Source organism: Bos grunniens, chromosome 29 (assembly GCF_055505025.1).
Source record: "Bos grunniens cultivar Pamir isolate PY7600 chromosome 29, Bosgru_T2T1.0, whole genome shotgun sequence".
Taxonomy (NCBI): Eukaryota; Metazoa; Chordata; class Mammalia; order Artiodactyla; family Bovidae; genus Bos; species Bos grunniens.
This window is the reverse complement of record NC_141193.1, coordinates 44,250,151-44,269,135: the sequence shown is the minus strand read 5'-3', so window position 1 is coordinate 44,269,135 and position 18,985 is coordinate 44,250,151. Positions and strand designations below refer to the sequence as shown.

The 18,985-nt window shown below is 44.5% G+C and overlaps 1 protein-coding gene across 1 annotated transcript in view; it reads left to right on the top strand.

The window, feature by feature from the left end:
* Positions 1 to 12,013: 12,013 nt before the first annotated feature.
* Positions 12,014 to 18,985, top strand: part of RAB38 (RAB38, member RAS oncogene family) — a 66,330-nt gene continuing 59,358 nt past the window's right edge. Inside the window, exon 1 of the mRNA XM_086383388.1 lies at positions 12,014 to 12,509. Coding sequence (XP_086239514.1) covers positions 12,308 to 12,509 — 202 coding nt within the window. The 5' untranslated portion in view covers positions 12,014 to 12,307. The remainder of the gene's footprint in view (positions 12,510 to 18,985) is intronic.

Genomic DNA, 18,985 nt, shown 5'->3' with positions numbered 1-18,985 from the left:
AGTTTTATCTCCGTTTTACAGGGAGTACACCGAAGCACAGAGAGGTTATGTATCTGGCCCACGGTCACACAGCTAACAAATGACAGCAACAGAATGAACCCAGGCAGTTTGGCTCCAGTGATTTCCCGTGATTATCAGGTAGAGAGTGATAGAGCTGCAATTCAAACTCAGGTCTTCTTGATGCAAAAGCAGCATGCGTTTTAGACTTTCAGAGCAGCTGGGGAATCACTTTTAGCAGGGCTCAGTGATGCTTTCTTAGGGGAGGTTGAATTCTTTTTGTCTTTTAGATTTATATATGAGCTTTAGAGTTCTTTTAGCCCTACGGGATAAACATCATAGCTAGTCTTATAGTATTTAGTCTTATAACAGAGCGCTAGGAAGAAGTCATAACTGACTTTTGTATAGTGATCTCTTCAATTTCCTAAACAGTTGCTTAGTCATTTATGTGATTTGATTTTTAGAACCAGGGAGGATGATAATATTCATCACATTTTACTGCTAAAGAATCTGAGGCTCAGGGAGATCCAATGACAGTTCAAGGTCATATTCCAAGTGAGTTTTAGAGCTGAGACTTGACCCAGGAATTTATCTTTTTGGTGGAATTTGAAGAATCATGTATGCAAAATTAAGAGTTATTGTTGGCCTCCACATTTAGTATGCCCCAAGCATCAGTCCATGGGGTTGCAAAGAGTCAGGCACGACTTAGTGACTGAACAACAATAGCAATGATCTGTTATGTATGTTTCCTTCTTTCAGCGGAAATGACCACTCCTTCCTTTGCTCGGACCTGTAATTATAACCCTTTTAATAATGCTTGTCAGCCCAGCATTCCAAATCTTGTTTTTCCTAGTTCTGCTAACTTCTTGTATAATAAATACCGGGCAGCACTAGCTAATTAGCAAACAGCAGACACTGCATACTGATACTTAATTCTTACTCTTCCACGGCCCCTGTTTGCTGCCAGTGACTTGTGACCTCACCATGAACCCAGATGCAATAAAGCCACCACTGTGATTAGGCTTAGAATACATGTAATCTTCTTAGCCTTAGTTGAAACTGTGAAAATCCCTTTCATCTTCAATTATTATTTATTTTGCCCTTTTCTTCAGAGGGCAAGGGGTTGTCTAATCCCCCAGGCTGAGCCTCAGGAGTCTGTTTTAGCAGGAAAGAATGCCAGCTTTGCATACCAGGAGCTGGAAGACTGGGCCATGGGGCAGAGAGGCCATGACCCTGGTGGGGCTGGAGGTGGGGAAGCTTCAGGACCTTGCTTGTCTGATGGGTATTTTCCAAGGGAGCTGCTTGAAAAATGACGTGTGAAAAGTTCCTGGCTATGTAAAATTCTCCTACCTGGAAGAGAATTAACAAACTGTAAAACAACAACAATGATCCCTAAACTGAGGTGCTAACAGTGACTCAGGAGTCACTGGTTCAGAGGATTCAGCTGATTGAATTTTTGCATTCCCAAAGGACCTCAAGTCAGTAAAGCCAAGGTGTGCTCACTGAAGACGCACAAACTTTATTCCAGAAGAGCTGAGCACGTTGGAAGATGTGTTCATCAAGACCATATGCCCAGATTGAATCACCTTGGAGGAACTCGGCTTTAATGAGTCAGTGGTAAAGGCTCGGCTGAAGAATTGTTTCAGCAGATGGAGGAAGTAGCAGCAAGACAGCTGCCACTGCCGTAAGCACTTGTCTAACGGGGCCTGGAGCTTTAGCTTCACATGATCCTGATCTTCTTGAGACTGCTGGAGGTCCTGGTACCATTTTGGGGGGAATTTATTATGGGATTATCAGCTTTAGGAAGGCTAATGGACAAGTCCGGGGGCATCCGACCCTCTCTGTACCATATGCCACATTGTGCAGTAGCATGCCTTCCCTGGGGAAGATGATCCCAGCTGTCAAGATAAGCATCTCTTCTCCAAGGTGCACTGACCGAAGGAGGCGGGCACCACTCAGCGTGGCTTCTGACTCAGGAACTCTGCTGCTGACACAGATCTGGGATTGAAACCCTGATCGACAGAAAGGTATTCCAACACCTTTAGTGCGTAGACTTAGTCTATACAGACCAGAGCTAAGAGTTTGGTTTTTTTTTTTCCCCCTCCTTTGGAAAGAGCAATGACAAAAGCAAACTCCCCTCTCTGCTCATTAAGATGTTGTCTGTCTTTCCTTTTGGTTCTTCCTAAACCAACTTTCTGAAATACAGATGGTCATTAGATGCAGAGAGGGTGTAGGGGCAGGGATTACTGGGGGACAACAGAAACATGTCATTTTATCCTGTCTCCCAGGTTGCCCCAAGTTGAGTTCAGCTCAATGAAAGGATCTTCATTCGGTAATGCAGTTTAAGAATTCCTGTTTCCCACAGACCATCTATTATCTGTTTCACAAAACACCGAGGTTACGGTTAAGGCTTTGGGCGCGTCAGGACTTGAAAATCTACAGGCAACTTACAATTCCAGTGGTAGTTAAACACTTCCAGTGTGGTGCACTAGGCGTTGAAGTGCTGGGTAGTAAATTTTCCAATAATTTTTAGGAAGCTTCTATGAGATTGTTATTTAAAAAATTAATTGATCAAGGAAGCTATTACATTTCTTTAAAAAGTAAATAGATCTAAACATTTCTTGGAAATCAAGTAACTGCTAAGAAAATAATCAACTAATAAAACACTCTCAGTGGAAGACTTGGAAAAGTAAGCTGAGGAAATCTTCCAGAAAGTAGAATAATGAGACAAAAAAGAACAAAATAGTAATTTTTAAAAGTCTTAATAATGCTGGTCTAGAGTTAGTTAGAAAAAGGTAGAAAAAAATTGTCTAAGAAATAATGCAACAATGCTTCTGGAAAATCAAGTGCATGAGTATCTGGGTGTCAGAAATTACTTAGTTACTTAAAACAAGGTATATTATGTAAAATCTCAAAATGCCAAAAGTAAATAAAAATAAATAGTAAATCCTGAGAGTTCCAAGATAATCATACATTAATTTTCAACATTTTTAAAGTCAATATATGTATATTATAGAGAATTTAGAAAAGTACAAAGATGAAAAATCACCAATAAGTCTATCATTCATATTTTAAGTTTCCTTCCAGCTATATGTATAATCACGCACATATGTTTGCAAAATAGGGTTGAGTGTACATATGTATATATGTATATGTACACATTTATGTTTCATATGTAATTTTATATCTTGCTTTTTCCAGAATAATATTGTATCCTAAACATTGCATGGCTCTAAATATTTTGCATAAACATGATGTTTAATGGCTGTAAATATTACATTTTATGGATATGACATTGTCTTTTTAACCAATTTTCTATTGATTGGTACTCAGATGGCTACTAAAAATAGTGCTGCATTAAATAGCTAGGGCATAAAGTCTTTGAAAGACTGATTATTTCTTTAGGATGGATTCTTACAAGTGGAATAAATGTTTAAATGGCATTTACTCTTTGTTGGATAATTATGCCTGTATTTAAGACTCTTAATGCACATGGCCAGGTTATTGTTGAGAAAGTCTGAACAATTTGGTGAAGCCATTCGAAGAGGATTCCAGGTGTATGAGATGAAGCGACCAGACTAACTTGGGAGTTAGTAGCAGAGTCACATGGAGAAGGCAATGGCAACCCACTCCAGTACTCTTGTCTGGAGAATCCCATGGATGGAGGAGCATGGTAGGCTGCAGTCCATGGGGTCGCTAAGAGTCGGACATGACTGAGCGACTTCACTTTCATTTTTCATTTTCATGCACTGGAGAAGGAAACGGCAACCCACTCTAGTATTCTTGCCTGGAGACTCCCAGGGACAGAGGAGCCTGTTGGGTACCGTCTATGGGGTCACACAGAGTCGGACACGACTGACGTGACTTAGCAGCAGCAGCAGCAGAATCACAAATGGAACACAGTTCTTAAAACTTGTAGTCCAGCAGTCTTTGGACGCCCTGCCCCTGCCCGCTTTGCATTGCTTTCTGCAGAAGCGGGTAGCAATGTTTAAGTTCCTTGTAGAAAAAAACAGGCAGTGTATAGCACCCAGGACTCTAAGTAATTCAGTTCAGTTCAGTTCAGTCACTCAGTCATGTCCCGCTCTTTGTGGCCCCATGGACTGCAGCACACCAGACCAGGCCTCCCTGTCCATCACCAACTCCCAGAGCTTGCTCAAACTCGTGTCCATTGAGTCAGTGATCCCATCCAACCATCTCATCCTCTGTCGTCCCCTTCACCTCCCACCTTCAATCTTTCCCAGCATCAGGGTCTTTTCTGGTGAGTCAGTTCTTCACATCAGGTGGCCAAAGTGGCCGAAGTGATTGGCAGTAACATAAGACATGGTTTCATATCATTCATGTTTTCCATCGTCATTAAAGCATTTACTGTCTGTGCCAATCAGGACATTTAATGTCCTGCCGTAGCCCGAATGACAGAATGTCTTGAACCCACAGTTGGAGCATGGCAGAGGCTGTGCCAGGTGCTGGTAGGGTATAGAATTGGTAGGATATAGAGTGGGAAGAAATCTACAAAAAGAATGCTGATAGGACATGCTGAGACGGCATATATATAAACTCCTGTTTTATAAGCATGCTTGGGAGGGAGACGACCTTGTCCTGTCTTACTCAAGGAGGCTTATCATTTGCAATTTTCTTTGGCTGCATAGAACAGAAAACACAACTCAACAAAGGGTTAAATAAGATAGGATGTTTGCCTCTCACACATAAAATAAGTTCAGAGATTGTGAGTGGAAGAATGCCCCACTGAAGTAATTTATTTATTTACATATATATATATATTTTCTGGAGTATAATTGCCTTACAGTGTTGTTCTTTCTGCTCTCCAGCAAAGTGAATCAGCTCTGTGTATACACATACCCCCTCCCTCTTGGAGCTCTCTCCCACCCCCACCCATCCCACCCCTCCAGGTCATCACAGAGCCCCAAGTTGAGCTTCCTGTGCTTTACAGAGAGGATTGATCTGGGAATAGTGGCAGGTGCAAGCAGGGAAAATGGAGTCAGGGAGATGGCCTTAGGAAACCGCTACTTGGTGAGACGTCAAGAAGGGCTGAAGTGAAGAAGACAGGGTGAATGGGAGAGAGTCTGGAGGGGAGCATCAGAGAATCGGTGTCAGAGTGGAAAAGTGAAGTCGTTCAGTCGTGTCCGGCTCTTTGCAACCCCATGGACTATATAGTCTATGGGATTCTCCAGGCCAGAATACTGGGGTGGGTAGCCATTCCCAGGGGATCTTCCCAACCCAGGGGTCGAATCCAGGTCTTCCGCACTGCAGGTGGATTCTTTACCAGCTGAGCCACCAGGGAAACCCCAGAGTGGGAAAGTGGGGCACAAACAGGAAGAGGGCAGAATGACAACAGGGTTTGGGAGGCCATCCCCCTACGAGAAGACTTCTGTCTCCTTCCGGGGATGCGTGCCTTGCAGGGAGGCTCCCGTCAGTGACTGGCCTGCAGACCCGGCTGCCAGGCGTGCAGTCACTCCAGGACAGCGTGGGGACTTTGCTGCCCCGGAAATGGAGCTTTGGTTCTCTGGGGAAGGCATGTCTCTCAGCACTGATAAGATAAGTGGAATCAAGATGAGAAAAGGTTGGCTGCAAAATTACCGAAACTTAAAATGCTGATACTCTGTACTTCCTGGAGAGATCTAGAAAAAGTCATTGTGATGATTGCTGGGAATCCTCCTCTAAGATCCATTCAGTGCACATTCATTTTTTTCTTCTTTTGAAAACAATAATTATTCCTGTAAAAATAGAAATATAGAAAAGTAGAAAAATACATAATAAAGCAAAGCAGTAATTTTGTCATCTAGAGATCATCGGTGATGACATATCGGTGTATGATTTTCTATATCTTTATGTGTGTTTGTGTGTATGAATAATGGAAATTATGTATTTTATGCCAAACTGGGTTTAGTACAAATATAGTACAAATACAGAGATTATCAGCAGACACTTGATAGTTGAACAAACTAGGTATATATTTTGTAATTTTCTCCCAATTTTAAAATGCAGTGAAAAATATTGTGAATATCTTTCCAGATAATTCAGTATTTTTCTTAAACATCATTTATAAATGTTGTATAATATGTCATCATGTATTTACAACATTGTAATATTTCACCTGATGCACATTTAGAAAATGCCAGTTGTTTTCTATGATAAACAACATTGTAATATGCATCCATGGAGTTAAATTTTTATAAACTTCTCTCTCTAATGATAGATGTTCATAAATTCCTACAAATAGAATTTTTAGGTAAAGAGACACATGCATTTTTAATGTTTTTGATACATATAACCCAATTTTTCTCTAACAGCTTTTTCTTCAATTATAATCCCACCAAGATCATGTTAATGTCCATTCTTTGCATCCTCACTGGTATTAGATATTTTTATATTAAAACATGTATGTCATTTAGAAAAATGCAAAATGGTTTCTTGTTATTGTTTTTCTATTCCTATTACTGTGAAAAATAATTTTTGACATTATTATTGACTTTTTGTGTGGTCAGTTGTCTTCAGTTGTTTATTTGTATTCCTGTTCTTTATCTATTTGGATATGTTAAAACAATTTACAAGAGCTCTTTATATATAAAGTATAAAGTATATTCCCTTTTTGCCTGCCTTAAATGTCAGACATTTAAGGCAGGCAAAAATCTTCCCTATTTCGCATTTGCAAAATGTTTTTTCTCTTATGATTTCTTCCTTTTGCATAATGCTTAAAAATCCTTTGACCACAATAACATTGAATAGGTATTCACCTCTATGTTCCAACAGCATCTTTATGGACTAGAAGAAATGTATTGAGGGACCTGAGATAGAGTCAGAAGACTCGGGCTGCTGGGATGTGTGGCAATAAAGAGGGAGGAGTCCAGTGTGGCTGTTTCCAGGCTCGGTAGGCTTTGGGGAGGGTGGAACCAATGACTAAAACCAGGAATACAGGAAAAGGAACAAGTCTGTTGGGGTAGATAATGACTGCAGCTCTGTACAGGTTGCATTTGAGATGTCTTCCAGGAAGCCTGGCAGAAATGCCCAAAAGGCAGTTGGAACAAGGGTGCAGAAGGCAGGAGTGGGATTGGGGTTTTTAGTACAAATACAGAGGTCATCAGCAGACACTTGATAGCTGAACAGCATTTTCAGCGCATCTCCTGGATCAAACAATGTGCTGAGCAGTTTACTGTATTATTTCCTTTAGGAGGTAGAAATTATCATCCTCATTGTATTTAATTAATTTATTTCTTAAGTAAATATTTATTTAATTTTTGACCGTGCAGGTCTTCGGTTGTAGCCCAAGGGCTACTCTCTCAGTGGCCCGTGGGCTTAGTTGCCCCTTGGGTGTGTGGGATCTTAGTTCCCTCACCAGGGATTGAACCCATGTCCCCTGCTTTGGAAGGCAGATTATTAACCACTCAATCACCAGGGAAGTCCCTATCCTCATGTTATATATGGGGGACAAGCCTACAGAAGTTAGATGACTTTACTAAGGTACTACGCCTGGTTAGTGGTAGACCTTGGCTGTAAAATGAAAGAAGACAGTCTGATGACTGAGTTTAATCTCTAGCCAGTTTTGCTCTTTTATCACAGGAGTGTCCTCAAGCAAGGAAAGTCCGGGTCCTGAGGGTGGAGAATTGCCCTCTGGAGTAGTGGGCAGCAGAGAAGGGGAGAAGCCAGCAAAGGGGTCTGAGAAGGAAGCAGAGGGCCGTGTGTGCGTGCCGACTGACACTCCAACCAGGATGCTCACAGTTTGATGACAGGGGCTTATGTTCTAAATATTCTCGTAGATACATGAGACCTGACTCCTCAACCTGACCCTCAAAAATTCAGTCACAATGTTTTACACAAACATGTATCTTGATTTGACCCTGATGCTGTGTCAGCAACTTTCTTGAGTTACCCTCTGAGTCAGACCGTCCCAGTCCCTGGGTCCCCACTTGTTATGAGTGAGGGGCTCATTGCCTTTTGCTTGAGTTGTTGAATGAGTATGAGTATCCTTTTACCTTTGAAGCATACATTTTTTCCCTCTTTTGTTAGATATTTCCCTGCATACTTAGGACTTTGTAAAATATACAGTCAGCCCCTTTTCTTTGCAGTCTGAATGTCTAGTGTGTGCGTGCACAGTTGTATCTGACTCTTTATAACCCCATGGACTGTAGTCTGCAAGATTCCTCTGTCCGAGGATCTTTCCAGGAAGAAAATATTGGAGTGGGTTGTCATTTCCTTCTCCATGGAATCTTCCCCACCCAGAGATCAAACCCACGTCTCTTGTGTCTCCTTTGAAGGTGGATTCTTTACCACTAGCGCCACCTGGGAAGCCCAAATAGTGTTGCATATTTCTAGACAAGGGCTGCACCCCTGAATCAATACTGGACGTAACTCCCATTGCAAGTTAACACAGGTTTTAGACCAGCCTAGTAGATTAAAAGCAAAGTCTTTGAAGACAATAAAGAAATGAACTGCAGCCTTAACTTGGCAAAACTATTTATTAAAATAGTGATTTAGGAGATTTTTTTCAAATGCCACTCTCAGCTGTATATCTCATTTGAGAACTCTAATCCTCTACTTCAGGAATGAACTTTCTTTAGGACATCCCTGGCTTGTCCCTGTGGTTTGGTATAATTATTAATGGTGACCCCTTTCACTCTCAAGAGTCCCAGTTCGGATGATAAAAATTTATGGTGTCCTCTAACAGGCCTTTTGGAATAAAGTCCATGTCTTTGAAGATTGTGTTAATCTAAGAAAAATCACTTTACCTGTCCTACAACAGAACATTTGGCACCCTACCTTACAGTCATTTACATATTTCTTCCGAGCAGCAATTAAAAACCACATAAGCTAATGAATAACTCCTATGGCTCTCCTATTGTTCAAAGCAAATAAAACAACTTCATAGGGGCTCGCCTAATATAGGAGGCCTGGGAGGGGAGCATGAGGGTTTCAAGTTTGTGTTTGCAAAGCCATCATTTAAATTAGTTTTTCCACTTAATATGTGCAATAATTTGTTCCCACACTGGTCAGCAAGGGAGCGGAGTCTTAGAGAAATCTGACTCTGTGCCGTGTGCGACACCATTCATCCTTGAATTCCGAGCCCTTTGTGATTTCCTACACCTTTTACAGACTTGAGTCACCCGCTTTACTGTTTTTCAGGAGAGGGTGTGCTGTGGTTTAGCAACCTGAGGGTAGTCAGATGGTCAAAACATCCCCAAAGATGCTCTGAGATTTACTGCGGAAAGCAGGTTTCATGGTGCCAGGCGGCTGCTGGGAGGAGGCGACACATGGCACAGCAGCAGACCCTTCTTTCTGGAGGGAGAACGGCTTGCCAGGATAAAGCTGGGCACCCTTGTGGACAGTCTGAGGCAGATGGGGTCTCAGGAAGCCTCATGATCTGGGGGTAGAGGGAGGATGGGAGACAAGGATGGTCTGCCTGTTTGCTAAGGCCCTTGCAATCTAAAGAAGCTCTAGCCTGACTCTAGTTTATATTCTGTCCCCACTTACCTGGGTCCCTGTTTGCAATCTACTTCTGAGCAAAGGAAATAAATTCAAAGCAAAGCAAGGGAGCACAGACGCGTTTGCCCTCCAAAAAAAATGTGCTTGGAGAGCGCTTATCTTGGGGGAGAAATATACAGCAGCTGAGCAGCTTACAGAGCCACAGCCAGGAAACTAGAAGAGAACTACAGCATAAGGTTTGGTTTGAAAATGCCTTTGCACAGCCTTTTTCCACCTCTCAGGTAATGGTGCCATGGTGGGGTGGTTAGAAGGCTGGGCTGTCACTTGCCGGAATACATCCAGAAGACCCAGAATACTATTTTAGAGTCAGAGGTACTCTGCAGAGATCTCGCAACCCAACTCTGTCATTTTACACAGGGTCTTTCAGAATCTAGCCTGTGAACTGCTAGGCCGTGGTGCTTGTCAAGCCACTCTGAAAGTCAAAAGTGAAAGTTGTTCAGTCGTGTCTGACTCTTTGCGACCCCCGTGGACTATACAGTCCAGGGAATTCTCCAGGCCAGAATACTGGAGTGGGTAGTCTTTCCCATCTCCAGGGGATCTCCCCAACCCAGGAATCAAACCCAGGTCTCCTGTATTGCAGGTGGATTCTTTACCAACTGACCTATCAGGGAAGCCCTTCAAGCCACTTTAGTCTAAAAGATTTAAAAATTGTAAAGTGAGAGTCATTTCTTCCCTCTGTGAAGAACTGTCATGAGACCTAACTGAGTGACCCTGGAAACAAGCTGCAGGACTTCCTTCCCAGTCAGCAGCTCGCTCACCGTGACCGACCACTGTCCTCGGAGAGGCAGCAAAGTCGAAACCTCAGGACCCAGTCCTCAATTTTGCATTCTCTGGTGTAAAGAGCCCTCTTCCCCTTGTGTATAAACTCCAGGTCCTGAATCTTGGTCAGCCTGCTACACACAGTAAATCTAAACCTCTGATGCTCCAACAGGCCTGGGTGAGAAAAGGAGATGAGGTGAGGATGATTCAGCCAGACCCGGCTGGGAGAACACGCTGGGGCCTGTGATGTTGGATCAGGCAGAGCTGGCTCACATGATGTCTCAGACAGCCACCCCCTCCTTGCTTCCACCACCATTAGCTTCTACTTCTTTTTTAAAATTTTAACTTGTGAAAACTTTATTGTTTTAAATAAACTTTTAAGTGCAGACCCAATCTCTAATCCACATAGAGTGAATGATTTACTTTTCCATGTTGTAGGGGAGTCAATTTTGTTAATTGTGTTTTTCAAGGAATTTGCCCATGTTGCTTAAATTTTTAAATTTATTCACATTAATCTGTTCATAATATATTTTCATTAATTTTTTTTTAATGTCTATAGGAACTCATACTGCCAATTTATGTTTTCTCAAATTAGTACTGGAAAATTTAAGTTTGAATTTGGCTTTTTCATCACAAGCTGTTTGCCCCCATGTACGTTACTTAAAATGTCTAGGCTCTTTACTGGATTAGAAATATATATTAGAGGCTAGGATACTATAATATGATCCTTATTATTTAGTTAGTTTAACGTGCCATGAGATAAGAAAAAAGAGAGTAATTGCTGTAGCCAATACTATTCTTGGAAGGTATCACAAGACACTGATACTTGACCTGAACATTTCAGGATATGTGAGCTAGCTTATAGGGCTGCGTATACACACCCAAAATGTCTAGGTCTTGTTTTCCTCATTTGTAAAATGGGAAGAATAATCGTATCTATTTTTAGGACTGCTGGGATGATTAGATGACATGTGTATAAAACCTGGCGCATACCAAGTGCTGGATCGATGCTTGCTCTTATTATCATGTAACATTATCTGACCAGTTGTCTAAATTGTCTTTCAATGCTGCTCAGAGCTTATAGGAGAGGATAGGAGGAAACTAAGCCATGGATGCCCTCAGCACTTACAGCCCAACTATCCTCCTGTTAGACCATTAATTGGGCTTCCCCTGTGGCTCAGCTGGCAAAGAATCCGCCTGCAACACAGGAGACCTGGGTTCGATGCCTTGGTTGGGAAGATCCCCTGGAGAAGGAAAAGGCTACCCACTCCAGTATTCTGGCCTGGAGAATTCCATGGACTGTATAGTCCATGGGGTCGCACAGAGTCGCACGACTAAGCGACTTTCACTTCGTTTCAGACCATTAATAGTTGAATAGGTGTGAAAGGCCCTCGGCGTTCACACTCCCAAGCTGTACCAGATCACGGAAAAAGAAGAGGCTGGGGCAGCTCAGATGACTAGTGTGAGGTCACTCACCTCGAAAACCAGGAGTGCAGGACCCAAACCCAGCTGATGGGCCTCCTGAAACTGTTTTACGCGTTGCCTCGCCTCTAAATTCTCTCTACCCCGCGGGGCGGAGGCGCAGCCCACGACCTCAAGAGTCCCATGTTCAGCCAGACCGGTTACCTACCGTCTGTCTCCCCGCAATTCACTTAACTTTTTAGACACTCTCACTTGCCAAACCTGAAAACTGAAACCCACACCTCCAGCTTTGTGGCCAGGATTACAGGCGAGAAAAGCACTTCGGAAACTGTCAGGAGCTGTAACGAATAACGTCTGCAAAAGGGCATCTGCGCGTGAGCCTCCCCAGTCTCCGGGGCCCAGGAATCGCTCGGGTCTCCCCCCGAGCCGCTCGGGCGGGGTGAGCAGGCGGGTCAGCCCGCGGGGCTCGGGTCTGGGCGTTTCTGCAGCGGCCGGGGAGGAGTTCCGCCCTCGCCCCCGTCCCGCCCCGCCGCCGCCTCGCGCCCGCACTCGCGCTCCCCGAGTCTCTCTGGCCGGCCCCCGGCGGCGCTTCCCGGGTCCGCAGCAGGCACCGCGCGGCAGGCGGGCCGCCACCATGCAGGTCCCGCACAAGGAGCACCTGTACAAGTTACTGGTGATCGGCGACCTGGGCGTGGGCAAGACCAGCATCATTAAGCGCTACGTGCACCAGAACTTCTCCTCGCACTACCGGGCCACCATCGGCGTGGACTTCGCGCTCAAGGTGCTCCACTGGGACCCGGAGACCGTGGTGCGCCTGCAGCTCTGGGACATCGCTGGTGAGCCCCGGGGCCGGGAACTGGGGCGGGGGCACCTCGCAGACCATCTCCTGTGCCAGGGCAGCGGCTCGCGGCCCCGCGGAGACCCGGGTCTACCTCCCGGGCGCTGCGCCAAGAGAAACTTTCCGGGGTGGACTGCAAACTTGGTTTCAAAGGAAACAAAAAAAGTTTCTCCCTAGCGCGCTGCAACTTCACGTGCGTTCCTTGGCGCTTTGCGGCGGCTGCTTTATCTCCGCCTCCCACAACCTCCCCTGGGATCTCTGGGCTCAGCGCGGGCCTCCCCGGGACCCAGAGGGAGACCCTCCGGAATTGCACTAGGTTCTGATCCCCAGCTCACTTTCCGGGCACCGGCAGTCCTTCGGGTGACGCCGCCCGGAGCGTCCCGCCCGCCCTTCCTAGCCTGGTGCCGGGACCCGCGAGGGGAAGCCCCTAGACCAGTTCACAGAGGGAACCAGGAGAGTTCCGGACTTGTGGTGTTTCCCAATTCCTGTTCCTAACTGCTCCCTTTATTCCAACTTTCGACACCCGCTTTTCTAGCGTTCAATCAAGAAAGCTGGAGGTTCTCTGCTTTGAGAAAGCCAAGGACCTTTCTGTGTCTGCATTGGGGGTAAATCTCTCACTGTTTCTGTTTGTCCTTCTGTCTCTCTCGTCTGTGAAAAGGAGATCGAGTATATATATTCCTGTTAGGGTCATTTTTGTATAAGGGTCTATTCTTTGCGACCCCATGGACTCTAGCCCACCGGGCTCTTCTGTCCATGGAATTCTCCAGGCAAGGATACAGGGGCGGGTGACCATGCCCTTCTCCAGGGGATCTTCCCAACACAGGGATGGAAGCCAGGTCTCTTGCGTTGCAGGCGGATTTCTTTACCGTGTGAGCCATTGGGGCAGCCCCTTTCTATGACATTCGCCACAGATTTCTTGATTTGTTCCTAAAGTTTTCACTGAGAGGTCTGGAAAATGAGGAGCCTCTTACAATGTTTGAAATCAGAATTTGATTCCCAGGGTTTGTACCAGGAGTTGGGGCTTCAGTCTAAGGTGGAGGTGCAAAGTGTCCCTGGACCCAGACTGTCGGCGTGTCCAACCCTTCACTGCGGATCCCGAGCTCACCATCCTGCTCCCCACAAGCCCCTTCAGCTCAGCCGCTTCCCCGTTAAGTTGGAAAGCAGTCAGACAGTGACAACTTCGGGACTCTCCTGCTAAGAAATTTTCAGGTCCCCTGGGATTCCTTGTGAACCCCTTCAAACAATCAATCCACTTCACCTGGGTCTATTTCATAGTCTGTGGCACTAGGAACCTTTACAAGTGCTGGACCCAAACTGGCCACTTCTGTTTGAGAAAATAGGTTCATTTTAGCAGATGCATTTGACTGGAAACTTTATTATGGCTTGAAGTGAGAACATATGTGGGAAGTTTTCCGAAGGGCATTTCTTGTTGTGGGGATTCCGGTGCCTCTTTAATCAGGAGCTGCCAGGTCTTATGATAAAACTCTTGACATGTGAACAGATTCATGCCTTTAGTGGCATCGTTAACTGCTCTAGGAGCACAGGGATTAGCAGAGACCAGAAGATGTCATTGGCCACTACCTGATTGGGCTGTATATGTAGAAAACCCTCTGTGAGCCTGGGCACTTTGCTGCTGCTGTTCTTAGTGTCTAACACCTCTGATGTTGCATCAACATCTCTAGGACCCAGGTGTAGAATTAGCTTACTCTTTGAACAGGGGTGTAGCTGTAATTTAGTTTTTTATGTGAAAATCAAATGAGGATGTGACCTCAGGCATGTTACATAATGTCTGTGAATCTCAGTGTCCTAAGAATACTCGGGTATAGAGATGAAGAGCCTAAATTCCACTTGAAATGCTTCCATCTGAATCCCTGTTTCACCCCATATCTCTTGGGCAATTTTAAGTAAGTTTCCCAACTTCCTAGTCTCCGTTCCTTATCTGTAAATAGAATGCTTTCTCCCAACAAAGGAGAAAACGAGAGGAAAACCGACAAATGCTAACTGAACCCATTAGTACTTACTCCCTAGGAGACCTGCAGGAATTGTTGCTATACTAGCTACTTTTTGTTTTTTGAATATGTGTAAATGCTAGGCAAGAAGGACATGATATGAGTGTGCTAATTAGATCTTATTAAACAATAATTCCTGATGAACGAATATAACCTGTTCTAAAACACCCAGCACCATTTTCCAGCTCTATCCATATTACAACATGCCATCTTGAGCAATTTCATTCTCAAGCTTAAAAATACCTCCTCCAGTTCTGAAGTTGCCGTAGAGGCTATAGTCACAGAAGTCTGTGTATATAAGAAATCCAAGGAGCCTCAGAAAGTCAGTTCTATAGCTATGGTGGTGTGCACCATCTCTGTAGGGAAGTTTATTTTTCCCAGAGCTTTGATGTTCAATGCTAACCTGTCATTTCAGCCTCCAGCCCAAAGAGCGCTGTGGGCTGGGTTTGAAGTTCTTGGTGATGGTGGTTTAGTCACTCAGTCGTGTTGACTCTTTGCAATGCCATGGACTGTAGCCCACCAGGCTTATCTGTCCATGGGATTTCCCAGGCAAGAATACTGGAGTACCTAGCCATTTCCTTCTGCATGGGAACTTCCTGACCCAAGGATCAAACTGGGACCCCCTACATTGCAGGCAGACTCTTTAACCAACTGAGCTACCCAGGAAGCCGGCTTAGAAGTTGGGCAGCAGGCAAAGCTTATTGAGAGGTGGGGGGGGTGGAGCTGGGCCATTGTGGGGAAGGATGATTGGAGTGTAGAATGGACATGTTTCAAGCTCCATAGCTAGTCCTGTGAAGAGTAAGTGCATATGGAACCCAGCCTCAGTGGCCCAGTCAGACCCCAGTCAGACCCAATCAGCTAAGTGTATCTTAGAGTGTCTTTAGATCTGCCTGTCGGTCCAACGTTGGGGAATGCTTCCTGTCTGCTTGCTGCTTACTTTTGGCAAGTGTCTTACAGGCACGGGTAGTGACACTCATTTTGAGCTTGCTAGGGGTGTTGATGAAGTAGAGGAAACTTGCCCTGTCCTGAGAGGATATCACATCCATCTGCTATCAAGGGAATCTTTTGCTCAATTAGACTTTTAATATCCATTTGGTTCAGGGCCAAGTCGGGTCCTATTTGTTCAACTATTTCCCGTGATCTTTGTCTTGTGGTCACTTAGACTGGCCAGTCTGCTTCTGCAAAAGACTGCAGAAAGTACCTTTTAGGAACTTGTGAAGTAGACCTTGAAATCACTGAGATGAATCCCACAAACCCCATAGAAGACTCTGAATCCCAGTGATTCCACCATAGAGGAGCATCTGAGTTAGCTTTGGATTTGGAAACTCTTGATAGAGTCAGAGAAATTAAGTAATTTTGCTCAAGGCCACCCAGCTAGTAAGTGGAAGAGCTGAATTTGACTCAGGTCTGTTTGATTTGGAATCAAGCCATGCTTTTTATAACCATAGCCCTGTGAGGGACCCACTGGGGTTATACACAATTCCTCTTTAAGGGCACTGCTTATTTAGTAGATGGATTATCCTTGCCTTCTTTCCCTTATTGCTAATATGTTTTTGGATGGTACCACAGTGCAGAGAGTGAAAAGAAATGGAACAGAAATCTATTTCTGGGCTTCCCTGATGGCTCAATGGTAAAGAATCGGCCTGCAATCCTCCTGAGACATGGATTCGAGCCCTGATCTGAGAAGATCCCACATGCTGTGGGGCTCAAGCCTGAGTGCTCGACTACTGAGCCTGTGCTCTGGAGCCCCGAGGTACAGCTGCTGAGCCCTTGTGCTCCAGATACTGAAGCCCACACGCCCTGGAGCCCAGGCTCTGCAACAAGAGAAGGCACCACAGTGATATCGCAGGGAAAGAAAACAATTGCCACTTGAAAGATGGGCAACTGAGATCCAACAAAGTTTCACGATTTGCCCAATGTCAAGTATTACAGCTTTAGAATATCCATAATGTATAATCCATAATTAATAATATATAATTAATTATATATTTAATAAATATAATAAATAATATATTTATTAGAATACATCTGAAGTATTCTATTGATTACTTTGATGACTCCATTAGCACTTTCAAAGATAACAACACAATTTTGTCTACAAATCTTGCTGTGCTTTGGGAACCAGGTACTGGAATTAGGACAGTGATAGTAATAGTAGCTAACATCTTTAGACATTTATTCTTACAGTTGTCGTGCATACATAATTTTTAATTTCCCAGTAAAATAGCTGGTTAAGTGGTAGTGCTGGAACTTAAAACTTGGTCATTGAATCTAGCTCCTAGGTTCCTAATAGTTTTGCTCTACTTCCCACAGTTCAGAAATAGAATACTTCAGATGTAGTCTAATAAATATAAATTATGGATATTCTAAAACTGAGATACTTGACATTGGGTAAATCATGAAACCGTGCTGGATCTCAGTCCCCATCTTTAAAATGACAATTGTTTCATGGTATTGTCTCTTGCAGTCTCTTTCAGCTCTAATATGGTCTCACTGCCCAGTTGCTTCTCTGGTAGCTCAGCTGGTAAAGAATCTGCCTGCAATGCAGGAGACTCTGGTTCAATTCCTGAGTCAGGAAGATCCCCCGGAGCAGGGATAGGCTACCCACTCCAGTATTCATGGGCTTTCTTGGTGGTGCAGATGGTAAAGAATACACCTGCAATGCAGAAGACCTGGGTTTGATCCCTGGGTTGGGAAGTTTTCTTGGAGGAGGGCATGGCAACCCATTCCAGTATTAACATGCCCAATTAGTATGTAACAGCTTATTCCAACTTTACTTACTAGCTTTGTGACTTGTGCAAGTTACTTAATTTCTGTGCCTTGGTTTCCTGTCTAAAACCTGGGGACAATGGCAGACCCTGCATCTTAGAATTGAAAGAATGAGATGGGTTAATTCATGTAAAGCTGTGCCTGATGCGTTCTGAATGTTAGCTATTACTCTTCTTTTATTAACTGTTATCACAAACTTCTTTCACATACATTTTCCTGCTTGATCTTCTCAGAGTTGCTGAGGGCATAGACAGAGCAGGTGGTGTCAAACCTATTTTATATTAGATCAAGAATCAGAGACCCAAGATCACAACAGCTCTCATGTGGCAGAGGAGAGCAGGAAGAGCAGGTCTGTTTAACTCCATCTTTGATGCATATATTTGAGAAAAATGACCAGATCTGTGGGTCATCAGAAAACTCAATCCCACATTTAACAGATACAGTAGAAAATAAAGTTGGCAGGTGATGTAGAGAATCCTTCTCTCCCATGTGAAAAGTTTCACGGCAAGACTCTCCTAAGTAATACATTCCCCTAAATAGTTAAAATCCAACACGTAGGAAAAATATTTCCCCGCAGGGCACATCTGTATTGACTTTCCCCACCTAAGCCATGTGACGAAGCCCTGGAGGACATTAACTCTCCAACAAGCAGAGGGGCAGCAGAGCGGGTCTAGAGTTACCCGCGTCTAGAGGCAGGAGCCCAGAGCATCAGTGGCCCTGAAGGTCATCTGGGTCACAGTGCTCGGTGGTTTTAGTGTCTGTGATGTGCTTCCACATTGTAAAATTCAACCGAGGTTTTGGACTTGACCTCTCTTCAATAGACTTCAACTGAGACTTCCCTGGTGGCTCAGACGGTAAAGCGTCTGCCTACAATGCAGGAGGCCTGGATTCAATCCCTGGGTCAGGAAGATCTGGTAGAGAAGGAAATGGCAACCCACTGTAGTATTCTTACCTGGAAAATCCTATGGACAGAGGAGCCCAGTAGGTCTACGGGGTTGCAAAGAGTCAGGAACGACTGGGTGACTTCACTTTCTATTCAATATCTATTTTTTTTTTTTAATTATTTATCGGCTTGCTGGGTCTTTGCTGCTGTGCGACCTTTCGCTAGTTATGGTGAGCAGAAGCTATGCTCTGCTGGCAGGGCATGGACTGCCGTGGTGGTCTCTCTCGTTGTGGAGCCAGGCTCAGTGGTTGTGGCTTCTGGACCCTGGAGCATGGGCTCGATAGCTGTGGCCCCCGGGCCTAGTGGTCCTGCGGCATGTGGGATCTTCCCGGATCAGGGATTGAACCCGTGTCTCCTACATTGGCAAGTGGAATCTTTACCACTGAGCCACCAGGGAAGCCCTTTTATATCTATTTCTAAAAGACAGATTCTCCGGGAGGTTTTAGAAGTGTCTTAAATATTAATGCAAGGGATCTGAAAATGTAGAGAGTGCTAAATTTGGCAACCGCTATGCCAGGCAAAAAAATAAAAATGCATGGCAAGTCTGGGCCACGTTCAAGTGGGCAGTTATTGTCTTGTTTCTAGCCTGGCTAATTACAGAGTTTCTAAATACCATGTGGGTTAACATGCTATGTGCTTACAAGTAAATAATATGTACACTGAACGGAACAGTGAACTTTCGACATGAGGTGAGGGCTGGGTGGGGAACACACCTCAGGGCTTCTTACAAGGAGGTTGTTAGACTCTCTGGGC